This window comes from Acipenser ruthenus, chromosome 14 (genome assembly GCF_902713425.1).
Source record: "Acipenser ruthenus chromosome 14, fAciRut3.2 maternal haplotype, whole genome shotgun sequence".
In the NCBI taxonomy this organism is placed as follows: domain Eukaryota; kingdom Metazoa; phylum Chordata; class Actinopteri; order Acipenseriformes; family Acipenseridae; genus Acipenser; species Acipenser ruthenus.
Window position 1 is genome coordinate 30,282,571 of NC_081202.1, and position 22,110 is coordinate 30,304,680.

General features: G+C 37.5%; 1 protein-coding gene across 5 annotated transcripts in view; it reads left to right on the top strand.

Annotated features, from left to right (window-relative positions):
- The first annotated feature begins 670 nt into the window (after positions 1 to 670).
- Positions 671 to 22,110, top strand: part of atxn10 (ataxin 10) — an 82,108-nt gene continuing 60,668 nt past the window's right edge. For 2 of the 5 annotated variants that reach the window (XM_058986328.1, XM_034033068.3), the window contains exons 1-3: positions 672 to 909; positions 3,033 to 3,221; positions 13,730 to 13,815. In XM_058986328.1, coding sequence (XP_058842311.1) covers positions 767 to 909; positions 3,033 to 3,221; positions 13,730 to 13,815 — 418 coding nt within the window. In that variant the 5' untranslated portion in view covers positions 672 to 766. Of the gene's footprint in view, positions 910 to 3,032; positions 3,222 to 13,729; positions 13,816 to 22,110 lie in introns of all 5 variants that reach the window. The other 3 variants (XM_034033064.3, XM_034033065.3, XM_058986329.1) reach the window with 3 other exon arrangements.

The following is a 22,110-nucleotide window of genomic DNA, read 5'->3' on the forward strand; positions in this document are numbered from 1 at the left end:
CTGGCTACACTGGCGAGGGGTCACTGACGGTGCAAGGTTGCACCAGTGTTAGTCTATGAGACAGTCTCTTGCAGCCCTTGTAGACTCCAGCTCCTGTGCATGCCACCCAGGAGCAGTCCGCCTAGCACCGCTTCTCTGCACTGTGCATGCAGGAGCTCAGTGCTGCTGGTGTTGCTGCTATGGAGCCCCATCCACAACAACAGCATGGCCACAGCGTTCCGTCTGCACGGGCTGTTATAAAATATTTGGTCACCAGGTTGATCCACTGAATTACTTAGCCTAAAATACATAGCTCAATTAGCACATGGAACAAAGTTATATTACAATATATTATTCCCTTAAACAAACAAAAGGTAAGCATAAGGGATTCATCATTATATTTTATTGTAAATAAAATACATGTCATTTTTTGGAAGCAATGTGAAATTCAACAGTAATAAAAAGGTGTGTGCTTTATTTATTTATTTTAGAAATTAAGTAAATCGTCTTTATAACACTTGTAGTGTAGAAATGCCCCTTACTTATTTTAAAAGCTTGTAAGATGCTTCCAATGTTGAAAATATAACTTCTATATCATGTGTGTGTCCTTTCCATCTCCATCTCCATCTCCATCTCCTTCTGCTGCTGCTGTGCACTGAGCCTTGCCCTCAGCAGTCGGTGCTGCTTTTGACAGATTGGTGCTGGTCCCACCCTTCCTAATCATAGTCCAATGAGAGTCCAGATCCCTGACGGAAGTTGGTAATATAAACATAAGACTAAGAGCAGCATGGCGGCGCCTTGTGTAGTTATGTCAGAGCTAGTTGTAAAACTGAATAAAGTGGCAGAATCCCTTAAATTGGGGGATTTCGACCAAAACAACGCAGTGATATTGCAGAATGTAACCAAATCCTTCCGCGAGCCAAACTGCAGGTATGCTAAATGATGATGAATAGTATTAATACATAAGCTGCAACATTTCTGCGCACGAGAACACTACATGGACTACATGCATGATGACATGCGCTCACGAATAGAAATTTCAACCAAAAATTGAAACAAGCATATGTCTTTAACTATGCGGTTGTTTTCATTTAGTTAACTGCTAACGGCAGGTTTTTTTTTTGTAAATTGTTGTGTGTATATATATATATCTCTCAAGAACGCAACGTACAATGTCATATTATGAGCGCCTTATTTTAATAAAAATAAACCATATATTTCACTACGTAATCTGGGATTTGTGCAAAGCGTTCCTGGCAGTTGCAAAGTCACAAAGCTGACGTTTTCTGTACGAATTTACTGAGCGCTGCTTGTCGTATTTTGCAGCTTTGGTGTGATGACTGATGATGTGCAAGGCGTCCCAAATTGTATGCGTATTACCAGGGGCCTCTGATGTACTTGTTTCTGGCTATGTTGTAATTCAACAACAAGGAATCGATACGCTCTTGAAACGAGTTGTTTACTTTTAAAAATACCAGTGTGTGTTTTAAAAACATTAAATAGCAAAATAAATGACTAACGAGTTACTTAAAATAAACCATTATTATAGTACTTGCGCAGAAACAGTTAATATTTTGAACACAACAAATGTAATGGTTATGTATGTTTGTTGTCTTTAGTGTTCAGTTTTGCAGTAATTATTAATATCAGATATCGTGATGCACACAAAATGGGGACATTAATGTCACCTGGCTTTGCTGTGAGATCATGGTTTAGTTACTGGAACAAGAAAACGCTTTTAGCTTCTAATAGAGTTATTTTGTATGACTGTTTCCCTTTGTGCTAAGTAAGGTTTTCAGATACAGTACTCCTCATAGCATTAACAGTATTACCACTGCCCCCCCTTTCTTGAAGAGTTTTTACATGTATCTCTGCTTATTAAATCAGGATGGATTCTGTAGGTTACATTTCCAGACTGCAGCTAGGCCATTAGAGTGAACAAAGCTACAGCACAGGAAGTGGGTTTTGTAACAAGGAAGCAGCAGATTTGAATTCTAGCATTATCTTTGAAATAGCTGTATATTGAAGAATAACATATATAATATATATATATATATATATATACACACACACACACACACAGGCTAACTTCACTATAACGAACCCCCCCTGGGACCTGGAGAAGTGTTCGTTATATCAGGTTGTTCACTATAATAGGGTTTGGCATTTTTGGGTAACCGCAAAGTTGAAACGCCAGGAGTTGAAATGCCAGCACAGGCGCGCAGGATTTATTAAACACAAAACAGAAAGTAAAAAAATGTCACTCTACCAATGATGGTAACGCACAGAGGACACATACAAGACAGGCAGGCAGCCAGTCTCAGTTGAGTGCCCGTCTGTAAACAATCATTTGATCAAACATAACTCCAAAAGGCACACAAAACAAACCCGTTTCCACATATAAATTACACCAACACTAATTCCCCCCTGTGGTATGTTTAAAAGAAAATCGTAAAAAAAATGAAAGGAAAGAATGTACACTTACATGCTGAATACAGTAATTACATGTCCTTCCTCTTGAAAAAACTATCCAGCGTAGATTGCTCCTCACACCCATTGCCTGGTTGCAGCTTGTGTGAAGATGACTTACAGGCAACGATTGCATTTGTCATGCATGATTTGTACTACAATAGGTAATCTTTGAATTAGCGTTATCTTTGAAAAGGTCAACCATGGTCTTTGTTTTCACACTTGACACTGGAGAAAGTTCAGTGTCAGTCAGTACTGAGATCGTTGTATCCGGGTCGATCCTGTATGTGATCGTTCTAATAGGGCTAAATTGCATTGAAAAAATCGGTTCTTATAAGTTTATAAGAAGGGTTCGTTATACTGAAGATAGCCTGTGTGTATATATATAATATATATATATATATGCTTTCCCATCCCTTTCCACATGCCTGCTTTAAAGAGGGCTTTCAGTGTTATACTTTAATACTTAACTTGTTCCATGCAATTGATTTTTAGCCCCACCCTCCCCTAAAAAATGACTTGCTGGGAAAATGACATTTATTACTGCATGCAGTACATTTATAGTATTTGTCTTGGTTCTGCAGGGCCAGTGCAGTGAAAGCGGTCTTCCAGAGTCTTCTGCAGATCTTGTCCAGGTCATTTGATGAGATCCATGCTTTCTACAGGGATGATAATAGGAGGTCTTTGGACACGTGTCTCCAGTTGACCGCAGAATGCTTTAGATGTCAAAGGAATGCCTGTGTCCAGTGTGCCAGAAACCAGTGTCTTATGAGGTACAGTAATGCGAGACAAGCATTCTCTATTACTTGAAATGCTCCCCCCCGCCCCAGTGATTTTACATTCAATAAAAAGATCTTGAACAAGAATATATTTACATGTGTTGAGTAATAAACCACAAAATGGTGTTCATTAAAAAAATATTTGTGTTGCTCACATGAAAATATAATCAGTTCATAAAAATATATAAATGAAAAAATAAAAATGTGTATAATATCAAGCATGTCCGTGACATGCGTCCAATGCCATATTTGTAAATTCCAAATTAGAGATGTCTGAAGTATGAAAAAGAAGGTTACCTGGACCTACATCATTATATTCACATGTGAAAATGTAAATTTGATGTACGGACAGATGGACAAATGCCTTTCTATACCCCCAGATTCTTTAAGTATGCCCATTAAAAGTTTCAGCACAAATTAATATACTGTGCTCTAGATTTATGTAAAGACTTAGTGAGACAGACAGGCAAACGGGGTGCCTGCATATTATGATACTTTTAATAACATGTGCTATAGAATGGCCTTTTTAAGTTTCATCATAATTGCTGAAGTGTTTCTCCATATATCTAAGTGACAAACAGACATACAGCCTCCATGCATCCCCCGATCATGATACATTACTTAACTTGAGCTAACGGTGGGGGATAATTAAGCCTCCCCTATTGAATGTTAACAATAACGTGGTTCTAGAAACAGTTGAAAAGCCGTAGCCTCACGTGGAAATCAGATCCTGCTAACAGTTAGCACTCCACAGCAGCACAGATTTTTGTTGAAAGCTAGTTAGGGACAGCTTGGAAAAACAATGTCATCTCATTAAGTAGAGCGACAGAACGACACTCAAGTTGAATGATAACAAACATCATTCATTGATTTATTTTTATTATATCAGAATGGTCATTCAATATTAATGTAATGTGTTATGTCATAAACTTCTGCCATTTGTCTAATATTATCTAAAATTCTCCAATTTAATGCATATAAATCTCACTCACACACACACACTTTTCAAGCTATAACACGAAAGACCTCCAAAATAAGATGATTTTAGTAGGTAACACATCGCAACAAGTAGATTTCCTAATGCCTGGATTAAGCTTAAAAATATTTACGGGACGCACAAAAGACGTAACAGTACGTAACAGGAATTATATTAAAAAGTATGCTGTGTCCCAAGTTGTTTTAGTGCCACTTTGTGGGATCTGGGTTGAGGTAGTACTGTTGTTTCTTCCCAGTCTGAATCAGCCCTTGCTTGTAGCGCTATTTGAAGGTGAGTTTTGTTTTTAAAATTCAGTGAGTGCTTTGATATAATTATCCAGCTAACAAACACAAGAATGAAAGATTGTTCCTAAGAAAACTTTGATATTCTTTTGGTAGCACTATAGAGAAATTTTGTTCTGGGAAAGCAACAGTCCATCTGCCCCATTTTACAAGATCCAGAATAGGACCGATTCACAGATTTTTGGCATGCAGTATAGAACCTTGTGTGTACATCATTGTGTTTATTGTTAATCTTTAACAAAACATTAATACCAGTACCTAAATCGGCCTCTGATAGTCTATCATATTATGAAATTTAAGACCTGTGAGATTTTGTCCAGCCACCGTTTTACTTAGGAATTCACCAAGCATTCAGCAAGAATATCTTGCAGTGTAAAAGTCACCCATCCCACACAAAATGCTGCAATAAAAAACACCAGAGAACATCCTGAAAACACTTGGAAATTTAACAGAGGGGAACAAATAAGAAATGCAATAAATGCAGGTGAAGGTTTTACACTGAGTTAAGTTAAAGTGTAGCTTGTGTAAATTATTGCTAAAATTGCCAGGTTAGAGACACTGCTTTAACATTAAACACCTACAGGCAATACAGTCGTTAGTGTATTTCTGTATGTAAAAGAGCTGCAGTATTTAGATGCCTTCGTTTAGATCAATTGAATTGACCCCATTGTGTACAACTGTTTTAAAAGGCACATGATTGACACCTCTGTTTACTCTGTTTCATTGTGTGAGTGGTAGAGATTGCTGCACGCTTCTGTCTAATCAAAATTCCAACTTCAAAAAGCATCTAACTTACCAACTGAACTTTATGGATAAGTAAGGTGGTTCACAAAATCCTTGCTGCACACAACTGTAGCCAGCAGATGGCAAGCCACTAATTATAATAGAACTGATTTATGCAAGTCTTTGCACTGCAGTCCAAAGTTCAGCAGCTTGGAGAAAAATAAAACTTTGTCTCAGAAATCGTAACAAACAACTTAAAGTAGATTAATAAATTGATGAATGCTTTTTTTCATCAACAGATTTATCATTCCTTCACAAAATGAATAAAGCCCTTGATACAGCTGGTCCAGTTTTCCTTTATAGCTCTCTATTAAAATTGAGTCTTTAGTTATTTTATATATTTAGATTTAAAATAGTGATTGGTGGTTTTTCCTATTCAGAAAAACGTATTCTAAGTTGTAAGTATGTCACACTTAGATTTTTACATGTAGCCTACATGATGTAAATCATGATGATCTACTTTTTCATAATACTGACAGCAATTTTTTGTAGTCATTCCATTGTGAAATCAGCTCAGTTCTTTACCTCCTTGCTGCGAGTCGACATATGCTGTAGACACCACAAAGGTCTGTGTAATTGTCTGTGAAACCATCCCTGCAGTGTATATGCTTCTGTAAAACTGCTCACCACATCTTCATTGCTCAGCATCATAAACCGAGAGGTTGCTTGACCCCTTAAGTCAATGATTGTTTTCTGTAGGAAATCCCTTAAAATAAGCTTTAACCATTTCAACACCATGACGTACGCATGTACGTCAAATGAAAACCCACTTGCAGTACCATGCCGTACCTGTGTATGTCAAGTTTCCCATTCTATTCTATGAGCGGTTTCTCAGTCTAGCGTTTCAGGTTTCATTCTCTAAAGCAGTGCTAGTACTGTAGAATGTGCAATGAAAGTCGGGGGAGGGTCAGGTGACATTTGTATACTATTGTGTGTCATGTAGCGATTCCAATCTACCTCTGGGCGTTTAGAAGACTGAGATATATACTGATATAAGACTGAGATATAGCAGGCTGTGTGGTCCAGTGGTTAAAGAAAAGGGCTTGTAACCAGGAGGTCCCTGGTTCAAATCCCACCTCAGCCACTGACTCATTGTGTGATCCTAAGCAAGTCACTTAACCTCCTTGTGCTGCGTCTTTCAGGTGAGACGTAATTGTAAGTGACTCTGCAGCTGATGCATAGTTCACACACCCTAGTCTCTGTAAGTCGCCTTGGATAAAGGCGTCTGCTAAATAAACAAATAATAATAACAATATTGTGGGAAGCCATTCAACTTTTATAATTATATACTGTATATATATATAATATAATGTTTTAAATTATTATTTTTTATTATTAGTTTTACTTGTTTAATTGTAGTTTATATAGTTTAGCGAAAGCTAAAAATGGCAACGTACGTGGAGATCGACAATGGGAGTGATGAAGATTTCAAAGTTGGTTCTGAAGATTTCGATACCAGCGACAGTGATGCTGATGAAGAGGATGTGGAGCCAAGAACAGCAGGGGACTGGGTGTTTATTACTGATCCCTACAATGATGCCAGTCCTCCATCATTTGATTTTGCACCTGTTTACACAGGTGTGCACTCCGCCGTGGAACTTGAGAGTTTGCGTTCTCCATTGGAGTGCTTTTTGGCTTCTATTCTCAAAAAGCTAATCACTTACCTTTTGTGACTGTACAAACAAAAGAGCATGCAGCTACTTTACAGGTAAGCCAACTGCAAATGGGAAGCTTTGCTTTGAAATGGCAGTGCTGTGACGAAATATTATCACAACACAGTACTGGGTACAGGCAATAAAGCAGGCGTCTGTGGCAGCCAGATCCATCACAATGCCTGCGCAAAAGTAGCTGTGTACACGCATTTGTGACTATACCTCCAACACAAGGGAAGCAGAGACTGCAAATAAGGTGCAGGGTCTGCTATGAAAATGAAAACAAAAGAAAGGACACAAGAAAAATGGGCAGTTGTTGCGAAGGCAACCCCGGGTTCCGTTGTATTGAACATTTCAATAAATGGCACAGAGCAAGTCGATAATGGCACACGTTTTTGTTGTTTTGATTTTTATTTGATAATTACTGTTTACTGATGATTATTTATTGTTATTAGAGTAATTAGCAGCGTTTTTGTTTTCATTGTTAAACAAAAAAAACACGTTTTTAACTATATTGAACATGGGTATGTAGTACACAGGAGCATAAAGGGTTAATTAAAAACCCAGTTTAGGTCATTTATTTGTTTTATTCATCATATGTTAACATTTTATAGCAATTACAGGTTTGAAAATATTATTATTATTATTATTATTATTATTATTATTATTATTATTATTATTATTATTATTATTATTATTATTATTTTTAAAATCTGGTACCTGGGAAGGGGTTTCATTTTTACATCTGTAGTTGAAGTGGTTAAAATGCTTCTAACATTTTTCATCCCCCCACATGGTTATACTATGCATTTACCGTTGTTTATTGTATTTTGTTTATTAATATGCTTTACCACACCTCGCTATTCTTTACAGTGCTTACCTATACTTTGCTTTCACTATGCTTTATTAGACTTTGGTAAACTTTTATAACGGTACACTTGCACTGAAACCCTTTTCTATTACACTTTGCTATTCTTTTACTACAACTCCCAGAATTTGGTCAATTTGAGCTGAAAAAAAAAATGACACTAATATTTTTCTCCACACACAGCTGACATGCAAATACTCTAATTGTATCCACTTTTAACCTACAATTGTGGAAAACTCCCCTTCAATTATTTTAACGCCCTTGCAATTTGATAGGTGATCAAATACACAATGGGGATAACCCTTAGACATAGATGAGTGAAGTAGAGGGTAAAGGTGTAAATAAGGGCATTTAGACAGTGCTGATACATGTTTGACTTGGATACACTGTCATAATTGCATCACATGTTTATTCTTTGTTTCTTTCAACCAAGTTCCATAACAGGTATTGTCCAGTAAAAAATACCTCTTCACTGCCACATTGTTTTATCCTCTGGCCATGTCAATGATACCTGTTTAAAACTTTGACACCCATAGCCTGTGTAAATTGGGTTTATTTTATTGAAATTCAATATTGGCCAAACATTTTTTTTTTTAGGAATTAAAGTCTGGTACTTTTCTCAGCTTTACTTTTTTTTTTTTTTTTTTTTTTAATAAAAGAATTGCTCTTGCTGTAATATAAAGAACTATCGATACTAAAAATGACAGTTTGACTATTTTGTGTGACTGTAAATGATAATAACCGCATACATTTTTTTAATGCTGTGTTAAAAGATCTCTGTAAAGTCTTCTTGATGTATTGTTAGTGTGCTCGCCAACATTTTCACCCTGCTGTCCATACGAGTTAAAGCTATCTGAATGGGCAGCGGACCATCAGTGATTTTATAGTATAGGCAATTGTGGTGAGTGTGGGGTTATGCTATCTTATGCTTTTCTAATTTTGTGGTTGCAGATGCACATTTGAACTGCAGTTGGATATCCCCTTCATTCAAGGGGTGATATGTTTTGGGAGACGGGGATGTATATTCATAAAGGTTAGCAGCGTCTATTTCAAATCTTTATAGATTAGATGTCACAGGGAGTCCTGTCTTACACATTTTTTGTATGTAAGGCAAAGTTGATCTTCTACAAAGGAAATTAGAGACACCGCTTTTAAAACGATAATAGATAGCATAAATCCTTTCTGGATTCATGTTATCAGTAAGGAATGATATGTTAAGAATTCTGATCACGTCTTGGTTCATGAGATGACTCTTTAATAGATGTGAAATTGCTACAAATAGGCTCGAAGGGGGACACGACTAAAGATTTAATAAATTTTTTTAGCTTTTTTTTTTTTTTTTACAGAAAACCATATCGGTGTCTGAATCTATAAAGTTTCAATTTCAGTAATGTTGGTCCTGGGTAACGAAAGCACAGTCTAACAAAACATGAGGGCACTGGCAACATCTGCCATGTCAATTAAAACATGCGTTTGTGTTATGCTGCTGTCACACAGCTGATTTTTAATTAAAATCAGATTTTATGGTATTACTCGAATTCCAAAATTATGACTTTATACATAGTTGTTTGTGGTTGTTTCCCACGAAAACGAAGACTGCAAAAACTACTGTAGTCTATTTTCTTTGAAACAAAAAGAAAAATATATTATTCTGTTGTTCAGTTCCCCCCACCACAATTAAGTGCAGACAGTCTAAGTCTCATCAGCTCCACAAGCTTAGACCATTTGAATTATTTTGGTGAAATTTTGCCAAGGCTTTTAAAAACTTCATATATTTCAGATTTTTTCCCAGCCTGGAATCCAGATTTTGGTGATTTTTAATGATATATTGTATTGCAGTGAATTTTTTTCTAAACCAATTTTGTTGAATACAATGCTGCCAGTTAATAATACTAGAGTGTCAGGGAAATATTGGTGTAAGATGAAGTGTTTTATAAGTGAGAATTTTACAGAAACATTATTATTGGGGCTAATTGGGCCCCTTTTTTTCATGAACCTGTGTTTGGCTCGTCCGGCGTGTTAGATATCTACTTTTCTCTGTGTTTACTCAAGAAAAAAGGAATGCATGTGTCTGCTTAAATGCACTATATAGAGTTTCAGGGCCGTGGCTCACTAAAAATTCTTTATGATCTTGTGATGTCCTCGGTTTGACGTATTAAGATAATATAACTAGGCTTGCTTCTTTTAACGTTTATTTTTCAAGGGCTCCCAAAGTACTGTAAAAAAACACTCACCATTCTGAGTAGGTACATGACTGGGGTTCTTCATTGGAACGCCATGAAACCTGTCAATTATACAACAGGTTTCGTCAGTTTTAGTTATGAGTAATTTCTGACCAGCTGAGCTCATGACACGCTGTGAGTGAGTGGGGTGGAAATACTAGTATCCGGAAAGCATTAGGTATAATTAAGACCAGTTCCATGTGCTGGGATTTTCCTCAGATTAAAAATTGCCACCCTGGCTGCATTTGGTCAGCTGCCTGTCAGAAGCAAATAATACATTGAAAATGATCGTAGTAATAACAAGGCCCCGGCAAGTCGTTACACATTTAACATGTTTCATGATGTTTCAAAAAGAACTCGAGTTGGCTTGAAAATAAGTACGTTACTCTGAAAGGTAGGGTTGGATATTGGCAGTGTCTTCACGAGACGATACAATACGTATCGCGATACAGTAAATGAAGAATGAAACATAATCACACAATTGTCTCCCCCCAACCCCCCCCCCCCCCCCCCGGCAATTACTTTTTATTATTTTCTCCCCAATTTGGATTAGCCAATTATTTTTACGCTCAGCTCACCACTACCACCCCTGCGCTGACTCGGGAGGGCGAAGACGAACACACGCTGTCATCCGACGCGTGTGCCGTCAGCTGACAGCTTCTTTTACACACTGCAGGCCCACCTCAGATACAGCGTCGGAGGACAACGCAGCTCTGGGCAGCTTACAAGCAAGCCCGCAGGCGCCCGGACAGACCACAGCTGGTCCGCGGTGAGCCGACTTTTAGTACATGTTACCGTTTATTTTTCAGTAAAAACAAGTTTGAATTGCAGTGAGTTGGTTCTGCTATTTACGATATTAAATACTAAGAGGTAGATTTACTAAAGTCGGAAGTCTAGGGTGAAATGTACTAAACATGCACAATGCTGTTAGCTACTTTTTAGGGAATGCTTTGCGGCAGCAGTTTTTCTTTGCGGTTCAACCTTAGATGAATATGTAATTATCGGCGTTCCTGCATACATTTTCAAAAACGGGGCGGAGGTAGTGCAAATGAGGGTCCACAAATATTATGATGAGATGTACTAAAGCTGCCGACAATTGTGACACTTACAATTACTTCAATTTGGTAAGAATTTTTGAAAGCACGTTTTAAACAGTCGCAATGTATTTCTGAGGCGAACACCCAAGTACCTAATTTTCACCTAAAGTCAGGGTGTACTTACAAGACTTGAAAACAAATTTCTATGACATTTCTGGTTTTCCCAGCATGTTGGGAGCAATTGACTGAACAGATGTGCCACTAACCCCTCCAGCTCATTCTGAGCATCTGTGTAGGCACATAATCTATTGTGTGTTAATTGTCTAGGCTACTAAGTAGGCCAAGTTAAAAATAATAGTAATTAAAATAAAATAGAAAACCCTAAAATCATTTAGTTTCAATTTATAATATTTTATTCATTCGCATTGTACACCAATGTGTAGAGCCCTATAGAATCTGTGTAATTTTTTTTCTGATTTCCGTTTTTACCATTTTAAAAAATGTAATTAGGTTTATTTAAATTAACTTATGCACACCGCAGGCAAGGTGAACACAAAACCGTAAATCTACAGGCTTCTATTTGAGTTCGTGTTCATTGGATTAAGAGGGTAGTTTTATCTAATTGTATTGAAAAATAGTATTGTTAACTTTAAAAACGGGTTTTATTTATTTTTTGTTGTTGTGCAGTGTGGGGTGCTCCAAAACAGAATGGTAAAAAAAAGGTTTCAAAAGTTTCATAACTTTTCGTTTTTAAGTTGATCAGTTCTACATTTACTGCTGTGCCCATGGCTTTACTACCATAAGGACGTTATTATTGTCATTGTTTGTTTAAACTGATTTTGTGGTAATGTCCTCGGGTGCTTAATTCTGTTTTTTTTTTTCTGAATTCCTCGATTCCGTCCGTGTTCTCTGCAACGCAGATTTCATAGTACCCTAAATGTGTACAATGCAGCAGCATGATTTATTTTGTGTTACCAGTAGACTAAAGTAAAAAAAAAAAAAGTGCGCTAGGCATTTGTTTTTCATTTTACTACTGCATTGTATACTGTATAGGCCTACAGTACAGATTTATATTTTTACATAATGTAATGTGTAGCTGACCCAAAACACATTAGTGTTATTACAGTGCAATGATTTATATTTAAAATACATCGAGTACTGTAAATGTATATGTGTGATTTTATTGTATTGTTTTTAAACCTGACACCTCCTTGTGTCGGATCGGACAAACCTGTCCGGTTTAGCGAGGGGCTACTATGTGATTATGAAAAGCTTTTTGGGGGTGAAGGTTGAGGCCCCACTGTAACTTTTAATTTTTAAATATATAACAGTATTAAAATAGGTAAAATGAAAACCGAACAGGATCCATTGTACATATGACGTTTACATTTAACAAAAACAATGTTATTTTGATTCTTGCATCCTTGCATGTATAGACGTTATCCTTCGGGCACCCTCTGCTGCAGCAAACCACAACTCAACTCCCACTATTTATTTGAACAATGTCGCACGACTCGCAATGTATGCTAGAGATTTCGCTACGACGCAACAAATATTTAAATTAGTGTATTGCGGCTCTTTTCATTAACATATTTTCTCTTGGTACATATGTCAAAATGTATACTTTGCGAATTTTCGCAACAAAAATGCAAATTACAGTATTTTGTACTGCGACTGGCCCATCTTAATACATCTATCCCGAAATATTTACGTAAAACTCGAACACGTTTGCTCACCGTGACAACTGTTGCATGAAACTGGGGTTACCGTATTCTGCTGGTGTTAATACAGTACTTATATAATTTTGTTACCGGTACTATCTTTTAGGAAATACACAATATTTTGATTAAAATACTGTTTTGTTTTGACTCCGACATTGTAATAAGCAGCCCTACACTGTATCCTAGGATACAGCAGACATTTAGACGTCAGAGGATCAAATAACGTTCAAACGTGGTTCACAAACACATTATCACCTGATTATGTTGGCCAATCAAAGCCTGATTATTGTGGCAATTTCTGGGCGTAGTAACTACTAGCCTGATAAAAAACTAAATTGAATTACTTACACGAAAATGTCATATTTTTAGTGGATGAGGAATGGGGGAGAAAACGTGAATCAGTTTATGAATATTCAAAAGAAATCTAATGCTTCGAAGTATACAAAAAGCAAAAATAGCGGAAGTGGGTCAGATGAGGCAGAGGATGCATAGCGCAGCAAATACTGCTGCATTGAGGTACATGTTCACACTGACAATAAAAGAACATACTGAAAAATAAGCGACACGTTAAACTAAAACAATAAAGTGAACTGAGAGACCAGCAATCCACATGCGGCTTTTACACACGCTTTAATAAAAGAGAGCGCAGAATGACTGTGTTAATGAGTTTGTCAGAGCGCTGTGCTTTGACAGCCACTGTTTATTGCAGAGAGGTATGTATTGGTGACTTTGTCTGTGAGATGAGGTTAAAAACTCCATAACCATCAATGGCTCTTTAGCATAGTGGTTCAAACAATGTCTTGCTGTTGAGTGGTGCCTGGTTTGCACCCGGCCTCTGTCCCATTTCACTATGCAGTTACTTAACCCAATTATCATACTACTACTGTACTTTATCAGTCAGGTAGTGTTTCTCATCGTTACTACTTCTTTTTACCTAACAGGGATTTAGGATTCATTGATGTAACAACCAGAATACTCCAGTTGCTTCCCAGACTTCAGTTGGTGCAGACAGACAGTGCATTAGAAGGTAAGTTAATCAATTTAACTGAATGCATGCCTTTGAGATCATCAGATGATTGCCAAAGGATTTGCCAGAAAGCTGGTTTACTGTAACTGCCCTACTTTAATCCGCTGGTAACTATTTTTAAATGTATGTGTGTGTGGCAATGTAATTTTAGAATAGGTTCAGTTTGTACTTCAATTTGTAGTGGATAAAAAATAAAAAGAAAGAATAAAGAAAAATACAGAAGTGGTGCGTTGTTTTCGCTGGCAGGAATTACACAGCTCTGTGGTCTTTCAAAAACTAGTTTTATTTTAAGGATGGACCCCAGAACGAGACTCAGAAGAGGCTTGCAGTTAAGTGCCAGTGCCATGTTAAAGGGCCATGATGAAATACAGTAATGAAGTATGGGGTTATTAAAGCCAGATATTAAAAACAACTCTCATGTAAAAAGATCTAACATGTGACACCAGATGTACTGGGTTTGAATGTGGTAATCCACAATCCAGATGCCAACATAAGTGCCTTTTGATGTGCCATCTGATTCACCAGACGTTGTTTGTGCTTAGTAACAAGCTGGAGTATCTGAAGTAATCACAGGGTAGGAATGCGTGACAGAATGACATGACTGTCTTTCACATTGTGCTTTTTATTATATTGGTATCTATAAAGTTTGTATTTTCTTATTTTGTGTTTGTAAGGAAAAATATTTCCATAGAAGTCTGTAAATTGGCGACAGTTATTCATTTGCTTGGGCATTTTGATTTCCTCTTTGTTACTCATCTGAAACTTGGTTAAACATGCTCTTTGAGTGATTCATTATAGGGTATAGGTATTGTTTTAAATCATTTTCATGCCTTCTCCTGTACATCTTCTCAGAACACATCTAGTTCTCCGAATTCTCTCATAACCCTTACTGTAGATGTTGGTCTAAGATTAAATTTACACAACACTGTTCTTCAGTACTGGTGGGGGTTTAATTCACTTTTGAAATGTATGGTGTAGACTGGCATACTTGCAGTAAAAAAGTTGGATAAAAAATGACAAACACCTGCCACAACACTGTCAGTAGGGAGTATGTCCACTATTGGCAACCAGGACGCCACTGGTTTGAAGCGACAAGTTTAAATTGTTCTGAAGGGATAATCAGTAATTACCAACTGTAATTTTTTCAGGAAAGTTCATGGTGGAAATTTGCAACGAAGACTGTACTCCAGTACATACAGTCCTCGGTGTTCATACGCTCACTGTGAAATATCAAACTGGCAACACCGGCCAACCTAGTGCCCACTTTTATCAGCCCTGCATCAAAGTCTTGCAGATCTGCTGTCTTGCCCATCCATTAGTAAAACTGACTAATCAGCGGTGTCTTGCATAACAACTCAACCCTTACTCAGCGGCAAGGGGTTCAAACGCACCCCAGGGTGTTTAAAAAAACATATTTTGTGATTTGCAGTTCCATTCCTTCATGCAGATGGTCCAACTGGTTGCCCTCCCACCATCATAACCACTCCACTGACAGTTTATGAATATCACATACATAAATACGAAGAAAATAAATACCTCTATTAAAACAGACTTGTGGTTTAACAACTTAAAAAAGCCAACTTATTTAGCGTCAATTGAGTTTCAGCTTTTATTCCATACTTTTGTTCAGTATGTGTACATTATTAATGTGTGAGAATGTAGTTTTATTTAAAAACAAAGCGAGCAAAGGAGTGAAATTACTGAATGTGTTACTGAGTTTAAAAAAAAAAAAAAAAAAATTTGCAACTGGATTATTATTTAACTGACAGGGTCGTCTTATGCATCAGAAGTGACATTTGGTACACCTAATTGTATGCTGGTGAACCCACAGGTTTTAAATAGGAGGGGACCACACACTGTGCTGTAAGTTATATTCAGTTCGCGTAAAATGTGGCTGAGCCCATAGCAACCAAGCTAGATGTCAAGGCCAGGGTTAGAGCTAAGGTTTAGCTGTTTTGGATTAAATTAAAACTCTCTTTAGTTTTCCAAAATTCAAGAAAAAAATGCATGTAATTTCAATGTAAACACACGTATTTAGAGTTTGCAACTGGGCTTTCCCACATGGCAAGGACCCTAATTTTTAATCAGAACCATGCTTGAGATCTTGATTTCAGCGTGCTGACATGAGCCTGTGTGAGCATTATTGTGGGTTGTATCTTAGACACATCACTGTTTTAAAACAAACATTTCTTTCTTTATTTGTTTATTGGAAAAATGTAAAATGTGCCTCCTTGTTTTGAGTGATTATTTTTTTTTGTTTCATAAAATATTTTTAATAATTTAGCGAAAAGTGCATTATTTTTTATTGTATTTATGTATTTATTTATTACAAAAAAAAAACACATCTTAATTAGCATCATTATTGAAAATATATATTTTTTTCTTACATTAATGAAGAGGAAGATGACGTCCACTCACATTACCAAGAAAATCAAAGTTATCGATCACTCGGTCCAAATCAATTGGTATGTCCCGTTCTGTATTTAACATGGCTAATTCAGAAAGTCTTTCCTGTCCGATTGTGCTTCGCATGTAGTTTTTTAGTCGACGAAGACAAGAAACGTTTCTTTCACATGCTGCACTACTTATGGGTATTGTGAGGAAGAGTCGAAAGAGGCTGTCCATGTTACCCAAGCTGTTTCGAAGGTTTTGTTCCTTAAAAAACGCCAGTCAGTGTTCAAAATTATCCATGGAGCTTTCTTTTTGAGCATTTTATTGAATACAGACAACTCTGCTGTCAATTCCTCCTTACAAATGCTGTGGTTTTTGCAAATCAAATCCAAATGAGACTCCTTAATGCTTTTAGCAGGTGTTGTCAGGATGCTGTTAAGCGCAGTCAGGGCCTCCATGTCGTTTTCCTTAAACCTTTCTTTAATTTCATCAGCAGTTTTATCCAGTACTGCAAACAGAACTTCTCTTCGGTAAAAATCATGAACTTGTTTGGTTTCATTCACAGGATGTCCACCAGACTTTGCATGGATACGTCTTTGCCTTGGCAACTGCGGGCCTTGATAGCTATTCTTGGTGCATATGTCACATATGTAGTTCCACAACTGCAAGAAGAAATCTTCAGTCCTCATGGACACAGTTGTTTCCATGGTAGCACAAGCCATATCTTTAACAGAGGCACAGTTGAGGTTGGATGACTGCAGAGCTTTCGAAAGTGCATTGCACTGTGTTAGAACTCGCTGCATCAGGAGGCATGAGAACAAAAAGTGAAAGTTGGTAATTGATGTCATTCTACCATTTGCTTGACCTCCCAGTCGTGCATCATTTTCAGAAATTTTTGCCAAAGCAGCAACAACTTGCTCAGAATTATCTAAGGCTTTTCAGTGCTTCAGAACGACAGCCCCATCTTGTATCAATGAGGGATTTTAAAGATGTAGCTGGCCCATAAAGTTCACCCATCTGTAAAGCTTCAAAGATGGCATGGTGTTTAGCTGACCCCTCAGTAAAGGTGTGTAGCGAAGACACATTGCTCATCATATGCCAAATTGCTGGGACGCTGCTACATACACCCACAATGCAGAGATTGAGAATATGCGCGTAACAGTGCACGTACATTGCTAACGGGATATCTTTTAAAATACGAGAGGCAACGCCACTGTAAGCCTCACTTATATTTGCTGCTCTCAGCTTGCCTATATCAAGATCGAGAATTGACAGTGAACTTTCAGGAGCAGCATCAATGATTCGCCGTCTGTTTTTGTAGTTCGGTAGAAGCCGACAAAGGATTCCTGCACTTCAAACTCACTGCCACCGTATCTGAGGACAACTGCAACCTGTTCATGTCTACATATATCCTGTGTTTCGTCAGCGATTTAAAGTGAACATGCCTGCATTCCGTACATGTTGTGCGATTTCACTTATTATTTGGTCTTTCATTATTATTGAAATCAGCTCATTCTGATGTTTGCCCAGAACGTAACTGAAGGATTTCTGCCGCTTTTTAAAAAAGCCATCAATAATAGGGTTGTCAGTTGCTCTCCGTTCCATTAACTCTAAAAATTTCCCACGATTTGAAGACCCTGCACGCTCATCATGGCCACGCAGTGCAATACCGGCTTTGGCACACAGCTTTTAAGTATTGCCTGTTTTCTTCAACTTGCCGAATTTATTTTAGAAGCAACGCTACCGGTCTTTTTGGAATCTTTGTAAGCAGAAAGCTTCACTGCTGCAGAAACATGAGCAGTGCTTTTTTGGTGATCGTTAAATCTGTCTGTTGCCTTTTTCCAATTTGAAAATCCTCTCGTCCGAAAAGTTTCCTCTGTGCACCCACTTCTACCAAGTCCGCGACAAGGAAAACAAAATGCTCCATCTAATGCTGGACTGTATTCAAGCCAAGGGTACGTTACATATACCACTCTCTTCTAAATGTCCTCCCTCTACTCATCGGGAATGAAGTATCTGGTTGGTATGGTCTGCTTTCAATGAATCTTAAATAAAAGGCTCAGGTGCCGGCCCTGTGTTTCTCGTGCCCGTCCTGCTGCTCTAAGACGGGACCTTCATTTTCTTCTGTGAGTGACATTGCAGGTGATTGTTTCACTTTGAACTGGTACCAGTATTGATAATTTTATTACGGTTTGTGAAATACGAATCCAATGTATAAGTGCGTTTAGCCATTCTTAAATAACCAAGGCATTACTAAACTGTCGAACAAAAAGAGAGTACCACAGCTATGCAATACAAGATGGCACAATAGAAACATACTGTGTGTTTCTAAGGGGTTCTCCCCAGGCCTTTTCAGCCTGGTGGGCCGCCCGGCAAAGTGGCTGTCGCCGCCCGGCTGAAAAAACCTGATCCACCCGTCTTGCCTTTAACAATAAGGATTGATTGCGCTTCTAGCAGACTAGTTCAGTTGCGTGTTGCTGGGTGAAAAAAAAACCTTGGCACCACATGACAGCTGTGTTACGTCTTGACACATCATTTGACCAGTCAGAGAGTTGAAGGGGCGGGTTTTCTGTGTTAAGCACTTCGAGAGGCTAAAATATTGACATTGAATGCAGGGGGTCAAAATGAGCTGACGGTCGGCGCAATCCCCCGCCTAATACTATATTTGCGCCGGCTACTTAATTAAAAAAATATTAAGATTATTTTCGGGTATTATCATTCAGTCCATTTTTTGTTGTATTATTGTTCTGTAAGGTGATATATAGTGCATAACAGCTATACATATGCACCAAAAAAAAGTGTATTCCTTTTGTTGTGGTATCATAACAATATGTACCCAGGTGCTCTTGAGAGATATTGGGGGTTCATTTATAGAGGCTGTACGCCTTTAAGAAGAAAGGCGTGATGGGACATCAGCTGTTGTCAGCTGACATACAAATGCTGAAGTGCAGAGGTGCTGGACTATTACACTGTGGTTTCATGCAACAGTTATGATGGTGACCAAACGTGTGTGAGTACTGTTGTGTTAAAATAATAAATTGGTTAAAATGAACAGTTGCATTAAAAAAATGTAGAATAGTGAAAAACAAAAATAGACGTACATTAACAAAATGCCCTGAAAACTTAACACAAAGAAAACAATTTAAATGAAGCAATAGCTCAATAATTAAGCTAAAAAGGAAGTGAAAAGGTTACCGGTTTTTTTCTTTTGTGAACTTCAATAACCCTACGTTATCTTTCCCCAGTCAAATCGTAGAGTGCCTAAATAAGCACAGTAATTTACCATAATAAAAAACAGTAATGAAAAAGAAAATGTAGAACATAAAAAAGCACAACCAGATTTAGTCAACGAAAGACAACACATTATTTAAATTCTTTGTCGTATTATATATTTCCGTTACAAGTGCTTCCGGCTATAATGATCTTCCGCCCGGCTGTACAGAATTCCTGGGGAGAACCCTGTTTCTATTGCGCCATCTTGTGGTAAATCAAAATAATTACACACAGGAGATTCACTGGTAAAATAATCCTATTACATTTTTTTCCTTATCGTACTTGTAAATTGTGTAAAAAAAAAAAAAAAAGTGTGTGTGTTGGCGGTGGGCGCAACTGTTCATATTAATAATACACACCACTTGCCTTTAGCTTTCAAGCAGTGTCTTTACAGCTGCCACACTGCTGTTTTCTATGATTCTCTTAATAAAGTTACATAACACCATTTCACTGCCACAATGTTATAAACTCTGGACATACCAGTTAAACAGATTTTTCACATTTCTTTTTTTTCATGTTTTCAAAACATTCTTTTTAAACTTAAATTGCATTTATTTTACTAATCGTAAACTGGGACGTGTAACACAATGGCAAGACATTTTCAACACAATTTATTGGAAAATCCAGGCCAAAACATCTGGAAAGATTTACTTTCAAACAAAAGGCCAACAAATAAATATGTAAAACCTTTATATTTATATAAAATACTGCAAATTGAATTGATAAAGGGGATGTTTCATTGGGGCTTTGTAATTAATTATGTACAACATATGCATTTGCAATCAAAATAATCTGAAATAATCTGAGCTATCTGTGTGCTCTGACTGCTATGCTGCAGGGCTTTCACATGCAAATCTGATTTCCCTACAACTGTGAGATCCTAAGCTTTCCAATGGGCCATTTTACTCTGTGGGACGAGCTGCTGTTTTCACATCTCGCAGCTGCAGAGCTCTGAAACGGAGAACAGTCCTACTCGATGTTTCTAGTTGAATGTCACTCTCTCAAATTCGTCCGGCTGTCGGTCCCGGTTTGGGATTTTGATTCCATTATGCACATATTTAGAGGTTAACTCTCTCCTGCACAATGTCATTATCCTGTACGATTCTGGGAAGTAAAATAAAAAAAACTTTGGGCTCTTACACATGACAGCGAGCAAGAACACATTACAGGCAGTACATACGTTTACACAAACCGAAAATAGGAGGGCCGTGCCAGGATAGAAAAAAGAACATAATTAGTCAGGGGAGTAGAATTCAGGTAGGATGAATACAATTCAATGAGACTCCCTTTTAAGAGGTAATAAAATATATGTAAAGCCTTGGTTACTGTAGCAGTCCTTTTACAGTGATTCTAATTTATCCGGGAATGTCCCAAACTGTTCCACCGAAGAATCCCCAAAAACTCAAAACAAGCGTAGCTGTTAGAGTTTTGTGGTTTGGCTGATCTTTAGCATGTTCAAGTTCTCCTTGCATTTAAATTCTCAGTGGTTATGGTAGTTCTGATACACACACACACAGAGTATACTTCTCTCTACCTAACCTCTGTTTGGTTAGACTTTGACTAACCACACACTGGGGTCAAAGTGTTTTCAGATCTAAACCAGATTCATCTTTGTTTTTGTTTCTGATGCTGTCTAAAATAAGAGGGAGTACTGTGGGCTACAAGAAAAGACAACAATGACGTTTTGGGCAGAATTGAGGTGGAATATACAATAACAGTACTTCAAATAGACTTTGGAGATTTTTTTTTTTACTGTAGTTCATATTTTAGGAATACAGTGCTCCCTCGCAGGTCTCTGGGGACACACGATATGAGCGTTATAACCGAAAAGCATTAAACCAGGGAGGGGGTGGGGCGTGCCACAGGACACAACACACATCTAACTAAAATACAAAATAAAATAACTCCTTCTATAATGCACATATAGTGAAACAAAAATGTAACTTTTCGTGAATTAACCATGCATAGAGCACCATGTAATCAACACTATATTTTTTACAAATGTAACATTCTCACTCATGGATCATTTTAATTATCACTTTTTAAACTATAAATAGCCTGGCTAAACGGTCGGGAGAGGGGAAGAGGGAATAGGCCTGCCCCAGGTTTGGCTTCCGGATCGGGGCTGAAGCGAAGCAGAAGTGTCTTGTCTCCCGGAGAAAGCTGCAGCTCCTCTCACAACAAAAAAGTAAATGCATTAGGAAAGATAACCACATAATAGGCCTAATATTTATTTAGTTATAAAATGAGTGCTGAATACAGTATCTGAATTCAGTTCAGATACTGTATCAAAAGGAAGAGACAGAAACAGAAGTTAGACTGAGAAGTTGTTTATAGTTTGAACAACACTGGTACTGTATTTACTGTAGAAAATCCAGTTTTGGTTGACATGCAGGAATAAAAACAAGCCCAGTTGTCTATTTGCTATTTTGGAACTAGCTGCTTGGACAATTTTACTTGACATGTAGTTTTATTTTAGGGAGAGAAATTCCCCTTATAAAAGTTTACCACAGTATTTTTGCTTGGCATTTTTCCAGCTATCCCATGCTTTTCCCATGGTTATACTATGCATTATTATAGTCTACACTGGTTTGCCATCTTTATTAATATGCTTTACCATACCACGCTATT